The sequence below is a fragment of the Chiloscyllium punctatum genome, chromosome 20, assembly GCF_047496795.1.
Source record: "Chiloscyllium punctatum isolate Juve2018m chromosome 20, sChiPun1.3, whole genome shotgun sequence".
Taxonomy (NCBI): Eukaryota; Metazoa; Chordata; class Chondrichthyes; order Orectolobiformes; family Hemiscylliidae; genus Chiloscyllium; species Chiloscyllium punctatum.
This window is the reverse complement of record NC_092758.1, coordinates 16345015-16366164: the sequence shown is the minus strand read 5'-3', so window position 1 is coordinate 16366164 and position 21150 is coordinate 16345015. Positions and strand designations below refer to the sequence as shown.

Here is a 21150-nt window from a genome sequence, read left to right as displayed (position 1 = left end):
CACCATTGCAGAGCTGACCTCCCATAATACGTCATCTCACAGTTCCATTTCTCTGCCCAACTTTCCAATTGATCTATATTCTGCTGTGTCTTTTGATAACCTTCCACGACTCTATTAATTTTCGTGTCATCAGCAAAATTACTGATCAGACACACCACAATTTCAATCAAATCATTTATATAAATGACAAATAACAGTGGTCCCAGCACCAATCCCAGCGGAAACCCTTTGTCACGGACCTCAGTCAGTAAAACAACTCTCAACAACACCTTGACAAGGTTCCTCATGGGAAACTGGTCAGCAAGGATCAATCTCATGGAATACGGGTAGAACTAGCTATTTTGATACAGAAGTGGCTAGAAGGTAGAAAACATAGGAGTGTTGCTTTTCAGACTGGAGGCCTATGACCAGCGGTGTGTCACAAGGATCAGTGTTGGGTCCACTCCTTTTCTTATTTATATGAAAGATCTTGGAAGTGAACATAGGAGTGAGTACCCAGTGCATACTGGTTATCTTTTGGCAGTGTATTTGTGCACAAGGCAATCACCACAGCAAGGGTGACCTCCCCTTGAAGAAATGGGCCATGGTAATTGACAATATGTTCACGCTGAACAAGCCATCCTACATCCCCACCATCCTTCTCCCAAATCCATGTTTCTTAGTTCTTCAAATTGAAGGGGATGGGTCTTGTTATGACAGCTCACTGCCTGGGTACTGTGCAGGGACTAAAGGCAGAGTGAACTCAGATATGACAGCCCTTTCTCTAATCCAACGCTGCTTGGTTTAAAGGCTGAGGATCGATTCCAATCCATAATGTGGATGCTGGACATGAACTAGAAATGTGAGAGCGTGAGAAAGTGGGAGGGTGATGGATTTTCAGATTGGTGCAAAACCACAAAGGAATGGGGAGAAAACTGATTAGAATTTGGACTTTATCCTCTTTCTTTGTGTAGGTAAATGTCAACAGCTCATTCAAATATTTATTTATGACAAGTTAATTGCAAATATTTAATAAATTCCAGGGGCAAATCGCTAAAATCCACCGTCAGTGCTACAATGGAGCTCCAGGGGAAAGTTGCGCTGGTGACTGGTGCTGCCCAAGGCATTGGGAAAGCAATTGCTGAAATCCTCCTGAAGAACGGCGCTAAGGTAACAATTCTGTTTGAATCGGTTTCTGTTAATTTCCCCATATAAAGAAAGATGACGATTGCCCGCGCAGTGTGTTCAGAAATGCAGCCGTTTGTGTTAACCTGACAATTGATCTGGAACAAGTGGCGCGCAAAATTTCGATTGAATAATAAGATTTTAATTTGGAACTGAACTGCAGGGAAAACAATATTCCAGCAATTTACAGGAATTACCTGCAATGGCAGAAGACGTAACACCTGCCCATCTACCTACCCCTTCCTCACTATCCAACGCAAGTTCCAGGTGCTGCGGCACTTTACCTGCACTTTACTCCATTTAGTCTACTGTATTCACTGCTCACAATGTGGCCTCCTATACAACGCGGAAACAAAGTGCAGACTGGGTAACAGCTTTGGAGAACACCTACATTCTGTCAGCAAAAATTACCATTGTAAAGTCACAGACTTATACAGCATAGAAACTGACTCTTCAGTCGAATCCCTCCCTGCCAACCAGACATTCCAATCTGACCTCAGCCCACTTGCCAGTATTTACACCATATTGTTCTAAACCTTCCTGTTTCATGGACCTGTCCAAATGTCTTTAAAATGATGTAATTGTACCTCTTTCATCACCTTCTCTGGCAGCTCATTCCATACAAACACCACCCTCTATATGAAAAGGTTGCCCCTTAGGTCATTGATAAATCTTTCCCCCTCACCTTAAACATTTCTCCTCTAGTTTTGGACTACCCCACCCTCAGAAAATGATCTTAAATATTCATCCTATCCACACCCCTTATGATTTTATCAACCTCTAAAAGGTCACCCCTCAGCCTCCCAAGGTCCAGGGAAAAAAGCACAAGCCCATTCAGCCTCTCCATCCTACTCAAACCTCCCAGTCCTGGCAACATACTTATCAATCTTTTCTGCTTCCTTTCAAGTTTAACAGCTTCTTTCCTTGAGCAGGGAGACAAGAACTGAACACAGCATTCCAAACGTGGCCTAACTAATGTACAGCTGCAATGTGCCATCCCATGTAACAACGCTTATCACTTTAATAAGGCTATCTTGTCCTGGGGTATTTTTCTGAAGAGGTTATAAAGGTTAAGGTGCATAACTAGGTACTGGCGAGAGCCCAAGTGAACAACTTAGGAGGACTTTAGTTTTTTTTGAAATGTTGGAACAATGGAAACAGTTTGAATGGGAGTAGCCAGTTCTCATTCACCAGGCTTTCTAGTTAATTTTAGCTGCAATAGTCAGAAGCTGTTTGTTGTCCCAGAAAAGTTGGAAGCTTCAGTAAATGATTTGCGTGCCTGGGTCTAAGCCATGTTCATCAGATGTACTCTGATCTCATGCTTCTCTCAGCTGTTATGCTGTAAGAGGACAGAGCTCTGCAAGACGGAGCCTGAAAACTTTATAAGTACAGGCCACATGCAGTTACAGTGCTGACATCATATGCATATTCTTTAAAGATATATTCCTTTATGATACATCATCTGCAAGACATGATACAACACCTCCCATTTTCAAAAAAAAAACAATCCCAAACAGATAATTGTACAGAGGCACGTGTTGTCAATTCAGTAATTATACACACATTTAACATAACTGTAAACAAAATTAATTATTCAACTTTGATATAACGTCTTGAAGCTTTGACAACTTGTCCCAAACTGGTGATCAAATGCTCCCATGAGAGGTATGTTCTTCTCTTGGTTCCTTTTTATTGATAACTTGATTGTTTGTTGATCGCTGCTGTCACTCAGCATCATCACACAATCAGCATTGTTTTCTTCCTCTCCATATAAAATTGCTTTCTCGTATAAAGAATAAATAACTGCAATGTCAAGAGAAATAATACCAGCTCATAGATTTAATCAGATGTCACACAACACCAGGTTATAGTCCAAAATGTTTATTTGAAATCACAAACTTTCAGAGCAGTGTTCCTTCATCAGATGAACTAACCTGGTATTGTGTGGCTTCTGACTTTATCCACACCAGTTCAACACCAACACCAACACATCATAGATTTAATGTCAGCAAACAATCATACAGAATACATGACTGAATATCTTGCACAGATTTTTTCCAATCAAAATGTTCACAGATATTATTACACACCTCAAAAGTACGTGCAATTTGAGCCCAGGTTCCTTGGTTCAGGGCTGGAAGTACAATGAGTGCCCCACGAGAGGACCCTGATTGAATATGTTGGAGATGTCCTCGACCAAACATCTTCAGCTGCTTCATGATGACCTTCCCTCTGTCATTAGGTCAGAAATGGGGATTTTCTCTCAAGATGAGCTGACACAGGACTGATTGTGTCTCTTTTTCCATCATAAAATAGCTTTCTATTTTTCTTATTAACACTGTAATACATAGCGCAGGATCATGGTATCAGCAGAAAATCATTTCACTATATGTTACTGTCTTTCTTACTGTAAAATACACGTGACATTAAAACCATTCATTCATGATTGCACAATGTTCAGCGTCATTCGTGACTCCTCAGATAGTAATGCAGTCCATGTTCAAAGGCAAACAAAGCTGGATGAGATCCAGGCTTGGATTAACAAGTGGCAAGTAATGTTGGTGCCACACAAATGGTAGATTCTGACCATTTACCGGGGAGGCAATGGATGAGTGATAATATCGCTGGACTGTTAATGCAGAGATCCCGATAATATTCTGGGGACCCAGGTTCAAATCTCGCCACAGCAATTGGTAGAGCTTGAATTCAACAAATATCTGGAATTAAGAATCTCATAATGACCAGAAATCCAATATCAATAGTCAGTAAAACCCATCTGGGTCAATAATGTCCTTTCGGGAAGGAAACTGCCATTCTTCCATTGTCTGTCCTGCATGTGACTCCAGACCCAGGAAAGTCATGGAGATGTACAGCATGGAAACAGACCCTTCAGTCCAACTCATCCATGCTGACCAGACATCCCAACCCAATCAAGTCCCACCATCCAGCACCCACCCCATATCCCTCCAAACCCTTCCTATTCATATACCCATCCAAATGCCTTTAAAATGTTGCAATTGTACCAGCTTCCACCACTTCTTCTGGCAGCTCAATCCATACATGTACCACCTTCTGTGTGAAAAAGTTGCCCCTTAGGTCTCTTTTATATCCTTTCTCTCTCACTCTAAACTATGCCCTCTAGTTCTTGATGCACCCACCCCAGGGAAGAGACTTTGACTATTTATCCTATCCATGCCCCTCATGATTTTATAAGCCTCTATAAGGTCACCCCTCAGCCTCCGACACTCCAGCCCCAGCCTATTCAATCTCTCCCTATAGCTCACCAGTCTCTAGTTCCCTGGCTTGCCCTTACTACCTTTCTTAAATAGTGGCACCACGTTAGGCAACCTCCAGTCTTCTGGCACCTCACCTGTGACTATCGATGATAAAATATCTCAGTAAGAGGCCCAGCAATCACTTCCCTCACATCCCACAGAATTCTAGGATACATCTGATCAGGTCCTTGGGATTTTTTGTGTTTCAAGACATTCAGCACTTCCTCCTCTGTAATATGGACATTTTTCAACATGTCACCATCTATTTCCCTACATTCTATATATTCCAAGTCCTTTTCCACAGTAAATACTGATGCAAAATACTCGTTTAGTATCTCCTCCATCTCCTGCGGCTCAACACAAAGGCCGCCCTGCTGAACTTTGAGGGGCCCTATTGTCTCCTTAATTACTCTTTTGTCCTTAATGTATTAGTAAAAACCCTTTGGATTCTCCTTAACTCTATTTGCCAAAGCAGTCTCATGTCCCCTTTTGCCCACCTGTTTTCCCTCTTAAGTATACTCCTACTGCATTTATACACTTCTAAGGATTCATTCGATCTATCCTGACACATGCTTCCTTCTTTTTCTTAAGCAAACTTTCAATTTCTTCAGTCATCCAGCATTCCCTACATCTATCAGCCTTTCCTTTTACCCTGACAGGAATATACTGTCTCTCGACTCTTGTTATCTCATTTCTTGTTATCTCATCCCTTTACCTGCGAACATCTGCATCCAATCAGCTTTTGAAAGTTCTTGCCTAATACCATCAAAATTAACCTTCTTCCAGTTTAGAACTTCAACTTTTAAATCTAGTCTATCCTTTTCCATCACTTTTTAAAAACAAATAGAATTATGGTCGCTGGCCCCAAAGTGCTCCCCCACTGACACCTCAGTCACCTGCCCTGCCTTATTTCCCAGGTGTAGGTCAAGTTTTGCACCTCTTCTAGTAGGTACGTCCACATACTGCATCAAAATTTTTTTTGTACACACTTAACAAATTCCTCTCTATCCAAACCCTTAACACTATGACAGTCCCAATCTATGTTTGGAAGATTAAAATCCTTTTCCATAACCACCCTATTATTGTTACAGATAACTGAGATCTCCTTACAAATTTGTTTCTCAATTTGTCTCTGACTATTAGGGGGTTTATAATATAATCCCAGTAAGGTAATCATCCCTTTCTTATATTTCGGTTCAACCCAAATAACTTCCTTGAATGTGTTTCTGGGAATGTCCTGCCTCAGCACAGCTGTAATGCTATCCCTTATTAAAAATGCCACTCCCCCTCCTCTCTTGCCTCCCTTTCTGTCTTTCTTGTAGCATTTGTATCCTGGAACACTACGCTGCCAGTCCTGACCATCTCTGAGCCACAATTCTGTAATTGCTATGATATTCCAGTTTCATGTTCCTAACCATGCCCTGAGTTCATTTACCTTCCCCGTTAGGCCCCTTGCATTGAAATAAATTCAATTTAATTTATCAGTCCTACCTTGTTCTCTGCTTTGTCCCTGCCTACTCTTACTGCTGGACTTGCTTCTTTTCTCAATTGTACCAGTCTCAGATTGATCTCTTTCCTCACTATCTCCCTGGGTCCCACCCATCCACCTTACTAGTTTAAATCTCTCTGCCAGTATATTAGTCCCTTTCCAATTCAGTTGCAATCCATCTTTCTTGTACAAGTCACTTCTACCCCAGAAGAGATTCAAGTAATCAAAAAATGAGAATCCTTCTCCCATACACCAGTTTCTCAGCTATGCATTCATCTGCTCTATCCTCCTATTCCTACCCTCACTAGCTCACAGCACCGAGAGTAATCCAGATATTACCACTCTCGAGGACCTCCTTTTTAAATACCTGCCTAACTCTCTATATTCTCCCTTCAGAATATCATCCTTTTCCCTTCTTATGTCATTGGTTCCAATGTGTACAATGATCTCCTGCTGGTCCCTCTCTCCCTTGAGAACATTCTATGGTTTATGTTTTTAAGTTTAATCAAGAGACATAACTCAATAAAACATATAATCAAAAAAGAACCCACTCTATTCATTACTGCAGACTTACTGTAAGGCCACGTGCAAAAATATTTACTTATCTGTCTCTGTGCTGTGACCTCTCCCAAACAGGTTCCTCCAAGATTAGTTGTGGATTTCACTGTTTGTTAATTTTTCCAGACGCACTCCGATGTCTAACAAATACATGAATTCAAACAGCAAAGACACTAACTACGCAGGTTAAATGCTTTATCAGTCAGCAGGGTGGATTTCTTTCTCTCTCTGGGCAATTAGGGATGGGCAATAAATGCTGGCTTGGCCATTGATAACCTCTTCTCATGAATGAATAAAGACGATCACTGACAAGAAACAATCTAACTGCCTTCACTTGACTTTCTGTGGTATCTTGGAAATATATCATCCTTCCTTCACTATCTTTGAATCAAAACCCTGCAGTTCCTTCCCTAATGACATTGTGGGTTAAACCACAGAAGGTGCATGGTAGCGGTTCAATAAAGCTGCTCACCACCAACTTTTCAAGGGCAAATAGGACCAGGCAATAAATGCTGGCCTAGTTAGCAATACCTACATCCCCCCCCCCCCAAAAGGCTCTGATTTCCTGCTGCATAGTTTGGTTGTGTCACATTGCATGTTTAGATTATTACCCTGGAAATGTTAAACAGCAAAGCCTTAAAATTCAAGGAGAACAACACAGCTGAACCCTAATCATTCACATTGACCACCCAACCAAGCTTCCTCTTGATGTCCACCTACCGGCCTGTCACCTCCACTCCCAACATGACCTGATTAGCCCCCATTAGTCAACTAACCCTCTGGCACATTAGCTGACAAGCCCTCTACCCTACCAGACTTGCTCCAATGACCTGTCCCAACCCCAATTTCCAACTCATTCCCTCCCATTCAGTATCATCACCCAAGTCCTCCCCCATGCTCCCAAACCTGACTCAGCACTATCACCTGACTTGGCTTCTTATGCCCATCCCTAACAACTCCTGACCTATCTACATTGCTGCCATCCTACCTCTTAACCTGTATATTTCACCCACCTTTCCCCATGACCACTTGTGCATTACCCACTTTCATTTCCTATGACCCAACACAGAAGAGGCCCTTAGACACATCAGGTCTCCCTGATAAATACTACACTAAATCAACGCTCATGCCACTTTCCAGCACTTAACCTATAGCCTTGAATGTTATACTACTTCAAGAGCTCATTTACATGTTTTTAAAGGTTGTGAGGTTTCTCATTTCAACTACCCTCTCAATCAATTCAGCCTGGATCCCTACCATCCTCAGCATAAAAAAACCTTCTGCAAATCCCCTCTAAACCTTCTGTGATTCATTTTAAAAGAATGCCCCCTTATTATTGACAATTCAATTGTCAAGAACAGGTGCTTGACATCCATCTGGTCCATGCACTGCATAACCTATGACACCTCCAACAGGTCCTCTCTCAGCTTTAAAACACCACCAGCTCTCTTGGTGTCATTTGAACCCACATCCCTTGAGCATTAAGTTGGCCCCCTGGGTTAATAACACAATTATGTTACACCTACACACCTTCGTCATCCACCGTTGCTTTTGAGAGAGGCTTTGGATCAACTGAACTCTTTACTCATTTTAATCCAGCAGCTCATGCCCCAGAAAGGGGGAATCTCTGCACTATGTCCTCCGAGGAACGCAGCAACAAATCAGTGCTGACGAATTGTCCATCTGAAGTGCATTCAGAAAATATCAGAATACATTGAGTGTGTAGTTTTTAATTCCCTGGTCAGAGTTGGAAAGAGGATTTGAAATGGGCCATTGACTGACCCAAGCTCTCCTCAGACACATTGACCAACCCACATGTTTACTTTAGGACTCAACCATGTTTTCTTCCTTTAGGTGAGTCTGTTGGATATCAATGCATCCAGAGGGGAAGCTACCAAAGCTGCCTTTGGACAGACCTATGGAGCTGAGAATATTTTATTCCTTCCATGTGATGTAACATCTGAGAATCAGCTGAAAGGTACCAATTCAAACACTAATTTTAACGACATGCCACTGACTTGTTTAATCTGACTGACTGGTTTCTAAACAGACACTTTGCTGCAACCAATGGGAGTAACAATCAGCTGGAGTGAGTGTGAATGGGAGTTACATTGTTGGCATTAGTAAGTTTATACACTGCAATATGATTAAATATAATCAGTACAGCATTGAGGATCAACTTCCATGTGCTAAAAAGGAGAGTACAAGGATGCATTTACACTTAAAAACTGTGCCCTCAAAGCAGCGTGTAAATATCCAGCCAGAAATGGGATGCTTCATTGGGAGCACAGATTCCAGAATTCAGTACTCAGTCTGTGCTCAGGCACCAATTGATACTGATCAGCTTTTCCATCTTCCTCAGTTTCAGGGTCTCAGTATTCCTGGTCGAGGATCTCAGTCCAAGTTTTCCTTGTTTAGATCCCTGTGGTCTCAGTACATGCTTTTTGTGTAGGTCTTGGCTCACATGGCCCTGGTTTAGTGCCCCAGGTGTGAGTACATGTTCTACTTTAGTGTCTCAGTTCTCCTGACAATGGTTCTCAGAGTCTGTCCAGTTCTGGTCAAAGAATTAAGGCCTGTTGCCTCTTCCTAGGAAACAAGGATGGTTTGATGTTACACACCATTACCATCTTCTGGGTGTATGGATTGAAGAGGCGAGGTGATTTTTGCAAATCTACAGCTTGCTTTCCTTTCAGGATTTGGAGATGCCGGTGTTGGACTGGGGTGTACAAAGTTAACAACCACGCAACACCAGATTATAGTTCAACAGGTTTAATTGGAAGCACTAGCTTTCGGAGCACTACTCCTTCATCAGGTGGTTGTAGAGTACATGATTGTTTGCATATAAAGGTCATCCTTGATAATAAAATATTTGATAACTGAGATGGAAAGTCTTATTATAAGGAGAGATTGGATAGGATGGGATTATTTTCCCTGCAGCAGAGAAGGTTAAGGGGTGATCTGAATTAGGTATACAAACCTGTGGAGGTGAAAATAGGGGAGATAGTGAAATTCTCTTCCCCATCACAGATGCATCTAAGATCAAAGGCCTAAAGTTTAAAGTGAGGAGTAAATGTTTTCCAGAAGACCTGAGGAATTAAATTTCCTCTCAGAGAATGGTGGAAATATGGAATGCACTGGCTGAGAGGATGATGGAGTCAGGTGCATTTGAAATATTTAAGAAGCAGCTGAACGAGCACTTGAAATGCCAGAGCAAAGCAAGTTATGGACCAAGTGCAGGTCAATGGGATTAGCATCATTTGGCATTTGCTGGTCAGCGTACGTATGACTGAAAGGCCTGTTTCTCTGCTGCATCTCTCTATGACTCAGTAACTGAATGCGCCATTTTGAGGAATGTATTTAGTGTTGGCATGCTTAATCGTAGACATTGCAAACCTTGATAATCAACTTAATTCACTGTCTTTTCCAGATTGTTTCAGCAAAACTGTTGAAAAATTTCAGAGATTGGACATAGTATGCAACAATGCAGGGATCTTTGATGAGAAAAACTGGGAGAACTGCCTCAGCATAAATCTGGTATGTATCAATTGTATATTGTTTATTTTAACTGGGTTTCGTATGAGCTTATTTTTTAACACTTAATGAAACTGGGATGTGGTTGAGTTTGGAGATGAATGCTTTGAAGGCTTCTTTCTGTAAATCAATGTAAAAGTCAGCAAAGAATGATTCTACTAATATTCTTGACCCAATAGATTGCAACAGTATGTACTTCTCTGATAGGTTGCTGAGGCTGAGGAGAATTAGGTTATATCCTCGGTCCCTCACTACAAGAGGCATCTCTATCTGACATTTATGACTTTTAGAATCTGGCAGAGTCAGACAATGAAGGTGGCACTCCACTTGCTCTTGCCAATGATGGTGACACTCTTGTGAAATCCTATATTTCTAAGTACCACTAACCAATAATAGACATGGTAGTCCCCACCCAGAATGTTCAGAAGCTTTCTGTTCCTCAGATAAAGTAACCTTTATCATGGATGTGTTGTGGTCTGAGATTGTCAGAAGAATCAGATGGGGGAGAGAGTTATGTAATACAGAAGGATGGGAGCTGGTAACCAGCAATAATGTCCTTGATTTTATTGACTTCACACTATGACAATTTTTTAACTTACTCATGAGTTGTGGGTGCAGATGCCTGTGGACATTTGAGAAGGTGGTGGAGGGCTTCCTCTCACACTGCATAGTTGATGATCTACAGGTCCATCCACAATGCCAATAGAGCAGGAATTCCAGGATTTAGACCCAGTGACACTGAAGGAACAGTGATATATTTCCAAGTCAGGACAGTCAGTGGTTTGGAGCAGACTTTGCAGGTAGTGGCATTTCCATTGATTTGGAAGATTTTAACTGTTCTTATAGAACAGCAGAAGACATTTGTTCAGCTGCTGGCATATGTCTGCTTGTGGTTTTTATGTTCTTGTGACATTTCCCACAACATGAACAAATTCCGAAGTGTAGGCTTGGGTTCTGTGAAGTCACCTGTTCTGCCAGTGAATCAGGAAGTGCCCATAAAGATGGGAGAGGACTGTGGTCTGTTAACGGATAGTTATGGTTCAGTTACTACAAATTCCTGGTACATTCCTGAATAATCTATTTTTGATAATTATGATCTCCTTCATGTGCTGCAGCATCAAAACTGTATATAAAAGAAAGTTAGTGGTCAATTCAGTCCCTTTCAGTCCATTACAGAAAAAAATTCAATATCCAAATACAGCATGGCTCGAACAACATCCAGGCTTGGGCTGACATGTGGCAAGTAACATTCACAACATGCAAGTGCAAGATAGTGATCATCTCAAACATGAAAGAATCTTACCCTCACATTCTGATCTTCAATGGCATTGCCATCACTGAATTCTGCACTATCAATATCCTGGGTTATCGTTTCTCAAGGACAGTTAGGAATGGGCAATAAGTAATGGTCTGTTCAGCAATGCCCACATCCCACAGACAAATTAAAAAATGGAATGTTTCTATGTTTCTAAAGAGACAAGTCAGCATGTTGAACCTACTCAGTTAGATCATAGATAATCTCTACATTATTTCCATTTGATTGCTTTTGCATCTTATCATCAGACAACCTTCCCCAGCAACAAATTATCTTTCTCTTCAAAGATCCAATTGTTCCCCTCAGCAATAGTTGTTTGGAAGAAAGAATAAAATTTCAATTAATATTTGCATGGAGAAATGCTTCTATTTCTGTTCCACAAAGGTTTTGCTCTCATTTTAAATTATTCCCCTCCAGTGGGAAGACATTTTCCATATCTACCTAATCTAACCAAATCCTTTTCAAAATTCAAAACATTCAGGCAAAGGGTAGCATTGTGGGAATGTTACTAGACTAGTAATCCAATGGCCCACGCTTAATGCCTTAATGCCAGTCATATAAATCTGCCACAATAACTTGGCAAAAGGCAGGTCACCGAATGGAGATCATAAAACTCCTAGATAGTCATAAAAACCTGTCTACTTCTCTTGCATTCTTCAGGGTAGGAAATCTGATATGAAATCTGATGATCTTACCCAGTCTGTCTGTGTATGATGCTACACCCACCGCATTGTGGTTGACTCTAAAATGGTCTAGCACAGGATATAGCTGCACAAAAATACCACAGGAAAGATGAATAAGAAAGAAAGGTGAAGGATCATCTGACATCATCCTAAGCATCAGAAATGACAAAATCAGCAAACTCAATACAGCAAAGTCCTCCTCAGGGCTATCAACTCAAGATGTGTTCCAAAATTCAGAGAGATGAGCCACAGGCTGTTCAAGCACCAGCCTCACATAGATATGCTCACTGCTTTTGTGAGCTAATTATGATGTCACTATAATAGTAGCCACTAGGCCCAAATGTTCTGCAGAAATGGGTTCAAATCCTAAGATGGCACATGGTGACATTTAAATTAATCAAAACAAAATCTGGAATTAGAAACTGGGGTTATTGTTACCATGAACTATTGCTGATTGTTGGAAAATTCCATCTGGATCACTAACGTCCTTTAGGGAAGAAAATCTCCTGCCCTTCCATGTTCTGGCTGATGTGTGATTCAAGATCCACATTGTTAGGTGATTAACTGCATTCTGAACAATTAGGAATGGGCAATAAATACTTGCCCAGCCAGCGATGCCCATTTTCCATGAATGAATAAATATTAATGAAAATCTTACTTCAATCATTTTCTCAAGGAAAATGAGAACAGGCAATCAGAGTTGATCTGGGCGATGACCGTTCCATCCAGGAACGAATAAAAACCCAACTCATTGCAAAGTGCAATGAATAGTTGAAGCTTGAGACCAATTGCTGATAAACACCATCACCAGTCACATATTGCCCACCAGAGCATGTGTTCCTTATCCCTGCTCTCTGTCAGCATCCTGCTAATCAATTTCCTGTGGATACTAGTTGGCTACTACCACACCCCATTTAATATAATCAACTCAGAGAAAGTGAGGATTACAGATGCGGGAAATCAGAGTCAAATAGTATGGCGCTGGAAACCCAGTACACTTTGGTCATTATATTTATTCATAAACAGATTAGCTCAAAACTCATCACATTGATATGTATCTGGTCCTAAATCCATCTCACTAACCAAGTCACTGATTGATCTGTTCCATTTTACCAACCTATTATTCCATCTATTGACCGATCTTCACATCACAGTAACCAATTTGCTCATTCCACCGAATATCCTCCTCATTCATGGATCAATCATTTTTTTCAAGAAACCAGGTCGCCAACGCCGAGTTTGTCCATCCTGTTTAATAGTCTTCCCATTCCACAAATAATCCTGCATCTTTCCACAATGTTTTACTGTTTATCGTTCTACTGGCACCTGCATTTTTCTGTGATATGCTAATACTTGAATGTACTCTTGCTGGGTAAATTTGAATGTAGCTTGCTGTCCATATGCATCTCTCTGCATTTTGCAACTGTCTGTACATGTTAGTATTTTCACATTAACTGAATGGCCTGCTCCCTGATGATTCCTATGTTGCTTGTATTGCAGTTCAGTGTAATTAAAGGAACCTATCTGGGAATACAGCACATGAGTAAAGAGACTGGAGGGAAAGGAGGAGTGATTGTTAATATCGCCTCCATGGCAGGTAAGTCACCAAAGTAACAATAGCTTATCAATGTATATTCTAAGTGTTGCCTGAGGATTCTAGAAAACATCCACAGTGGATAAATTACATTTTCAGGGGAAGCTCATTTTATACATAATATACAATGAAGGAAAAGATATTTACCTCCACACAAGCTGCCGGTCATCTGAACATCATTCAACTTCTGTAACTACCCTTCAAGTGTCATTCAGCTCAAGCCATTCTCTCACAATCACAAGGTGATTGTATTCTAATCACTTCTGATTTTTCTTACATTCCTCACTGGATTTGTTAGTGACTGTCTAATAGTCCATAGAATCACACAGAATAGGAGAGGATCTTTGGCCCATCGGGTCTGTACTGCCAGAAAAGTACTTAATCAACACTCGTCTTACTTTCCAGCACAAGACCCATCAAAGGCCCATTACAGTTATTGCCAGTCTCTGGAAGACAACAAATGTATACAGAGACAAAGATACAATGGAGACACATAGAGCTCCAAAAAAAATGCAATTCATTTATGAAAGATTTAAACAAATAACACACGCTGGCTGGGATGGAATTCCTCTCACTGTCTTCACCACACCTCCTGACCACGGGTGCCTCTTGCAGAGGTATTTTTTAAAGAGTTGCTGAAAATCAAGGATTTCCTGGGCTGCTTCAGAAACAGATCTGTGCCAAAGTATGCCTTATTTTGAATTATCTGTGTACACAACCAAACCTGAGTGTTTTATCCTTATTTGAAAATGACAGTAGTTAATATCTGCAATCTTAGCTTGCTGTCCATATGCTTCTCTCTGCATTTTGCAACTGTCTGTACATGTCAGTATTTTAATATTATCTGAATGGGTCTGCTGCCTGATGATTCCTATGATACTTGTATTGCAGGTCAGTGTAATTAAAGGAACCTATCTGGGAATACAGCACATGAGTAAAGAGACTGGAGGGAAAGGAGGAGTGAATGTCTCAGCATAATTACATTCACATAACAGCCCATTGTAAAGCCTCCTATTAATTCCTGTTATCTTCAGCCTTATCCAACACAGTTGACTTCTAGTTTTGGATTGCAACACAAGTCGAAACATTAGTTTTGAAGTCTCTTCTATTGTAACCCCTTTGTCGATTCCTGTCTTTCCTAAAAATATGAACCAAGCTTAACTCTTCATCCCAACAATTTACACTGACACTTCAGTTTAACAATAAGGGAATATTGCTTTGCTATAAGTCACTGAGATGTTAAAATGAGACTATGTCTGCCCCTCAGGAGATATAAATGTTACCATTGCTACTGGTTAAAAGATGATCATGGAATATGTCCAGTGTCCTCACCAACATCTATCCAAACCATCCTTTTGTGGCACATAGATACAGTGTACCATTGAAAATCAACCTGTTTTGTCTAACACTCATCAAGACTAGTCTCAAGGAAAACCAAAGTAAGGGAAAAATTACATCTATACCAAATGTGAGGAATGTGCACATTAGTTGACCAGAGAACCCTTTTCATAGATTCCATACAGTGTGAACTCAGGCCATTTGGCCCATGGAGTCCACACCAACCCTCTGAAAAGCATCTCAACTAAACTCACCCCAACCCTGTAACCCTGCATTGCCCATGGCTAGTCCACCCAGCCTGCACATTTTTGGACAATTCAGCAATCCACCAAACGTGCATAACTTTGAACTGTGGAAGGAAATCAGCTTGCCCGGAGGGAACCCTCACAGTCAAGGACAGAATGCGCAAACACCATACTGACAATCGCCTGAGGCTGAAATCAAACCAAGGTCTCTGGCGTTGTGAGGTAGCAGTGCTAACCACTGAGCCACCACGCCACCTGCTGGTAGAAGCATTGCCAAGGAGAGGTTAATTATGAGGAACCTGCTCCCATTCCTTCCATTTCTTTAGCTTTGCCTGTTACATTCTCTGTTACCATGTCTTTCTCTCCTCATCTCACTCCAGTGGGACTGTCTGTCCTTTCCAGTCTGGCACTTAGACACACCATTGTTCTGTCATTCTCACATTCCATTCACTTTATCTGAACTATCAACATCCTTCCCCCACCCCCACCCCCAGCGCTCCACACCCACCCCCACACTATAACATAAATGCTGCCCCCCTTTCAGTTCACACTTCACATCAGCTCTGTTGAAGAGTCATCGAGGCTCGAAATGTTAGCTTACTCTCTCGCTATGCCTACTGCCTGTTGCTGTGATCTCCAGCATTTTTTGTTTTCAGATAAGTTATTTATGGCTGACAGTTTCCTGCTTAGCTTTCCTTTACATTTTAAATTTAATAAATGCTGGCAAATGTGATCAGGATTATTTCTTCATGTAAGGGGTAAATGTTGACTTGAATTAGATTACCTGTTTCCATGCCAAAGCGTTTCCAAATATTCACATGTTTCTGTTTGATAGAGAGTTTGTTGCTAATACTTTCCTGTTTCCTGGTGATCAGGTCTGATTCCTTTCTTCCTTGGACCAGTTTATGCAGCCTCAAAGTATGGAGTAGTAGGATTCACTGCATCATTGTCTGTGAGTGCTATACTATAAATGCAAAGAGTAAAAGTTTTCTCTATAAATAATGCACTAATACCTTGTCAGAATCTAAGAACGAGCACCAGCTGTAGAGCAAGTAACAGGCCACATGGTCCCTCAAGTTTGCCATGCTCCTCAGTAAGATGAGAGCTCAGTTAGCACCTTGATTTAATTTTCTCACCCTGCCTCTTGATTACCTTAGTGCCCCAAACTCTGTCAATGTTGACCTTGAGTGTTGTCAGTAACTGAGGATCCACAGTCTCACAACATAGTGGGATTGAGTAAGTAATGCCATACATTGACATGAAGGTTACCAAAATTATTGCGCTGCCCGTGCAAACCTGTTTCCACCACCCAACTGGGATCTGCACGATTGGCCTCTGCTGGTCCATGGACTGAGTTTGTTTCAAACAACATGGCTTCATGTCATCTGCAATCCCAACAGCTGCTCCTAAATGGCACTGCTGGTACTTATGAAATAGGAGTTTAGTTGACCATTTTTGTACTGAAATCAGTACACTCATAAATGGTTTTGCGGTTCAATACCTCTTTCCTGCCTTATCCTTATACCCAGTGATCCTGATGGACCAAAGATCTATCTTCGGCATTAACCTGAGTGTTGAGCAATGGAAGTGTCATCGTCTGGGATGGAGAGCTCCAAAGATTCACTAACCTTTGACAGAATTTCCTCAATTCTCCTCATCTCAGGCCAAAATTATTAACCACTGTGCTCACTGTGTTTTAGATTCCCAAGCCAGGTGAAACAACCTCTGCATCTATGCTTGATGAAGACTGTGTTGAACTGGGGTAGGAAAAGTCAGAAGTCACACAACACCAGATTATAGTCAAACAGGTTTATTTGAAATCACAAGCTTTTGGAGCACTGTTCTACTACACCTGACAAATGAGCTGCACTCCGAAAGCTTGTCTGATTTCAAATAAACCTGGTGAACTATAGCCTGGTGTCACGTGCGACTTCTGACTCAATGTCTACTCTGACAAGCCCTGTCAGAATTTTGCAAAGATCAATTAGACCACCTCTCATTCTTCTAAAGATAGGAGAATGTCATACAGGGACCTCATCTATCACTAGGAGAACTGTGAAGACCCTGGCATTGCTTCTCTCCTGGAGGCCCAACACAATGTCCTGGTATTAAGGCACTCCTCTGAACAGCTTCAGGCCTTCCTCTCCATTAATAGAATGGTGGGCATTGTCAATACTACATGTGGGTGTGGAGGAGGATGGATCCCTAGATAGAGGTGAGTGTTGATGAGATCCAGCTTGTGGGGAAGTTCGAAGTCAGGCATGTGCAGTGGCTTTCGAAACACCAGCTCCCACTTCCGGACGCAGGGTCCTTCAGTCAAACACAATGTGCATGTGAGTGATGCCTCCACCAATGACTTCCTCATTCTGTATTCTAATCTCTTTGCAATCAAGATCAACATGCCGTTTGCCTTCCAAATTATTTGCTGGGAAGAGAGTGCGGTGCTGGAAAAGCACAGCAAGTCAGGCAGCATCCGAAGAGCAGGAGAATCAATGTTTGGCCCATAAGCCCTTCATCAGGGCTTATACATGCTGGAGCTACATGCGAACATTGCTTTCCTTTTATAAGTACACACAAATCTCTCTGAATATCAACCTTTACAAATTTGATGCCTTTTATAATATACTGCTTGACTACAAAAATGAGCAAAGTGAAGAAGTGCAGACTTATAAAATGACAATTCATCCATTACTTTGTTGAACAATTTTATTTAACCTGCTTAAGCATGATGTCAACCACTTTATGACCTCCTCATAGCTACCATTTTTGTCCACCTTGGAATGGCTATCAAACTTAGGTATAATACTCTGTCTCTTTGCCAAATTTATTAACATGGATTACAAATAGCTGAGGCCCCAGCACTGATCATTGTGGTCCTCCAAATGACAGTCTGCCAACTTGAAAATGAGTTTTTACCTTCCTAATTGTTTATGCATGTTAATATATTACCCATAACGCCATGAACTCTTATGTTACTTTTTCAGTGAAATCCAAATGTACTACATTGGCTATTTCTCCTTTATCAACATTGTTAGTTAGATCATCATACATGGGGCAGGAGACACACCTCAAACCAACTAATGGCTAAAAGGCTGTGGGGCTATGTGGAGGTTGATATGCTCAAATATTTAACATCCCAAAGTCAAAATGAGACCTGGGTATGGGGATTGAGAGACAAGTCTAATCAGATTGAAAACGTTGATGACCCTCATAGTTATGTGTGTTTGAATTGTGCTGCCACTCAGGTGAACCTCACGCAATACAATGTTTTTGCTTTCAGCTGACCTGCCTTGAGAAGCATGGGGTGCGATTACAAGCGCTGTGTCCTGTTTTTGTCGACACTAAGATTCTGACAGATCTGAAATCAGTGAAGTCTCCAGACCACAAGGAGAAGCTTGAGATGATGATAGCCAATCTTGGAGTTCTGAAGTGAGTTTGAACATAATCATGAAGTGGGGTGGGAATTGATAGGATGAAAACATGTTCAAATATCGACATGGAGTATTTGTAGAGTAATGTCTTACAGAAATGAATGGTGTGGTATCCACAAAATGACAGATTGAATTCTGAATCTTCGGCATTAACCTGAGAATTTGCTGTTTGATTTGATTAGTCTACAGTATGATGAGAGAGTAGATATGCAAATTACCCTGCAATGTTAACTGGAAATCAATGATGTTCTCCTTTCTCGACCCTGCTAGTTAGAACCTCCCAGATTGGGTAGATCTGTCCAAGTGGTGTGCTGCCTTAACACACTGGAAGAAATTGTATTCTGATGGTGGGATATTTCAAACTAACTGGATGAATGCTCATGATCAACATCTGACTTTTACAGGCCTACACACATTGCAGAGGGATTCTTGCAGCTTGTCAGGGATCAGACCAGGAATGGGGCATCGCTGAAGGTGTTGGAAAATGGCAAGCTTGAGTATGAAGCCATACCGACGATTCTTCCAGAAAATCCAAAATCTATTTCGGGACCTCAATGAATTCAAGCAACAGGTCACTGAGAACAATGGAAACTTTAAACCTGTTCAAATATAAAATGATTAACATTTTAATTGTTGGTGATGCTTTTGGTGTTTTCATGTTAAACTGTTGGTGATAAATCAGCACTGATCCAGGCTATGTTGCACTCTCATAAGACACATGCTAATGATACTATTGTAGCATCATAGCATGTAACCTGAGGGTATATAAATATCAAACTCTACCTTACACAAATAACTTGAAGCATAGCACTCTACAACAGAGGATTGTGTAACCCTGCCCCAGCTACTTATGTAGCTGAGGAAAGTAACAATTGTTCACAATAGTTCGCTGCATAAATATCAGTTGGATTCATTAATACAGATAAATATGCCCAATTTCATATGATACAGGAGTGACACAGGTTTCAGAATAGCCACAGCTTTCAACTGCTGAATGGAAGATAAACCAGTTTTATTCCTGTGTAAAGTGGCTTTTACATCAAAGAACAGAAAGATGTCCTGATCTGGTGAATGTCTGAGGTCTTTTTCCTCTGTTGTTCACAACCACAAGCTGCTCACATAACTGAGAATAATTCACAAAATTGTTAGCAGCAGAAGACATTTGTTATCATTAAGTGGTTACTAGTCCACAGACCAATCAGTTACATGTTGGAGGTATTATGGACTAGACCAAACCCCCTTCAAACATAACCTGGAGGTAGCCCAGATCCTAATATCTCTCTTCTTAAAAGGCAAGTGTAAGATGCTGTGTTCCAGATGAAATTAAGTTGGTTATACTTCTTGGTTTTCAGCCAAATACACTTTCTTTTGTGTGCATTTTAACTACAAGGTAAGAATAAAGATAAAAATTACACAACACCAGGTTATAGTCCAACAGGTTTAATTGGGAGCACTAGCTTTCGGAGCACTGCTCTTACCTATATCTTACAATCTTATACTCCACAACCACTGATGAAGGAGCAGTGCTCCGAAAGCTAGTGCTCCCAATTAAACCTTTTAGATGTAACCTGATGTTGTGTGATTTTTAACTTTGTACACCCCAGTGCAACACCGGCATCTCCAAATCACAAAAGAAAGAAGAAATAGAATAAATTAACTCAGTTGGAAAACTTAATAGAATAACAGATTATTTAACTGGCAAAAAACAACTAATCCAAATACAATACCATCCAATAAACATGCTTTTGGGCAAAGGCAAATTCAATAAAATAGATTATCTCATACACAATTCTGGCAGCAATCTGAACTCCAGCTTTTAGCTGTGACAGAGAGAGGAATAATAACTTCCACATAGAGCTTCATGACTCAAGCAACTGCTGAAAGCTGAACAAAAAACCCCTGGTTCTGTGGGAGCCTGACTCCACCCATTCATGCTGCTTCTATTGGTCCAACTTTGAAAAAAAACCCAAGGCATCAGAAGCTGTTTACTTAATTGGCTTGGAACACATCGCTTGGTGCCTCTGTTTCAACAACTATTCTTAAAAAAGGACAGAAATCACCTTTTCAAGCCATAGCACCACCACAGAGGCTGAATCTCCAGTTGCAGCCACAACAACTGCAGCTCATCTGCAAACTGCACTTCAACTGAACCAGCAATTGTGCAAAGAGAACTGACAATGAGTGCCAGGTTAGTTGTTTTCAAAACATGCAATGATCCTTCAGCAATTCTTGGTTTTAAAACAATTTCTTGGTCCACAATCAAAAATACATTGAACAGTACAACACAGGAGCAGGTCCTTTGGTCCACCATGCTCTTCATGTTGCTGTTGTAAACTAATCCCATCTGCCTGCATATGGTTTATTTCCCTCTACTCCTCACCTCTCCATGTGTCTGTCTAAATCACTCTGAAACATTGCTGCCTTTTTCTATCGGTGGTGGTAGCAGCGCATTCCAGGCATTGATCACCTTCTGCATAAAACATTTGCCTCACACACCTCCTTTAAACATTCCCCTACTCGTCTTAAA

At 41.0% G+C, this 21150-nt stretch overlaps 1 protein-coding gene across 1 annotated transcript; it reads left to right on the top strand.

Annotated features, from left to right (window-relative positions):
- The first annotated feature begins 1054 nt into the window (after positions 1-1054).
- On the top strand, positions 1055-19254 carry LOC140491927 (15-hydroxyprostaglandin dehydrogenase [NAD(+)]-like). Its single transcript, XM_072590403.1, has 7 exons — positions 1055-1149; positions 8341-8464; positions 9914-10020; positions 13516-13612; positions 16068-16144; positions 18473-18621; positions 19028-19254. The coding sequence occupies exons 1-7, from the start codon at positions 1057-1059 to the stop codon at positions 19179-19181; spliced, it is 801 nt and encodes a 266-aa protein (XP_072446504.1). The 5' UTR covers positions 1055-1056; the 3' UTR covers positions 19182-19254.
- Positions 19255-21150: the final 1896 nt, after the last annotated feature.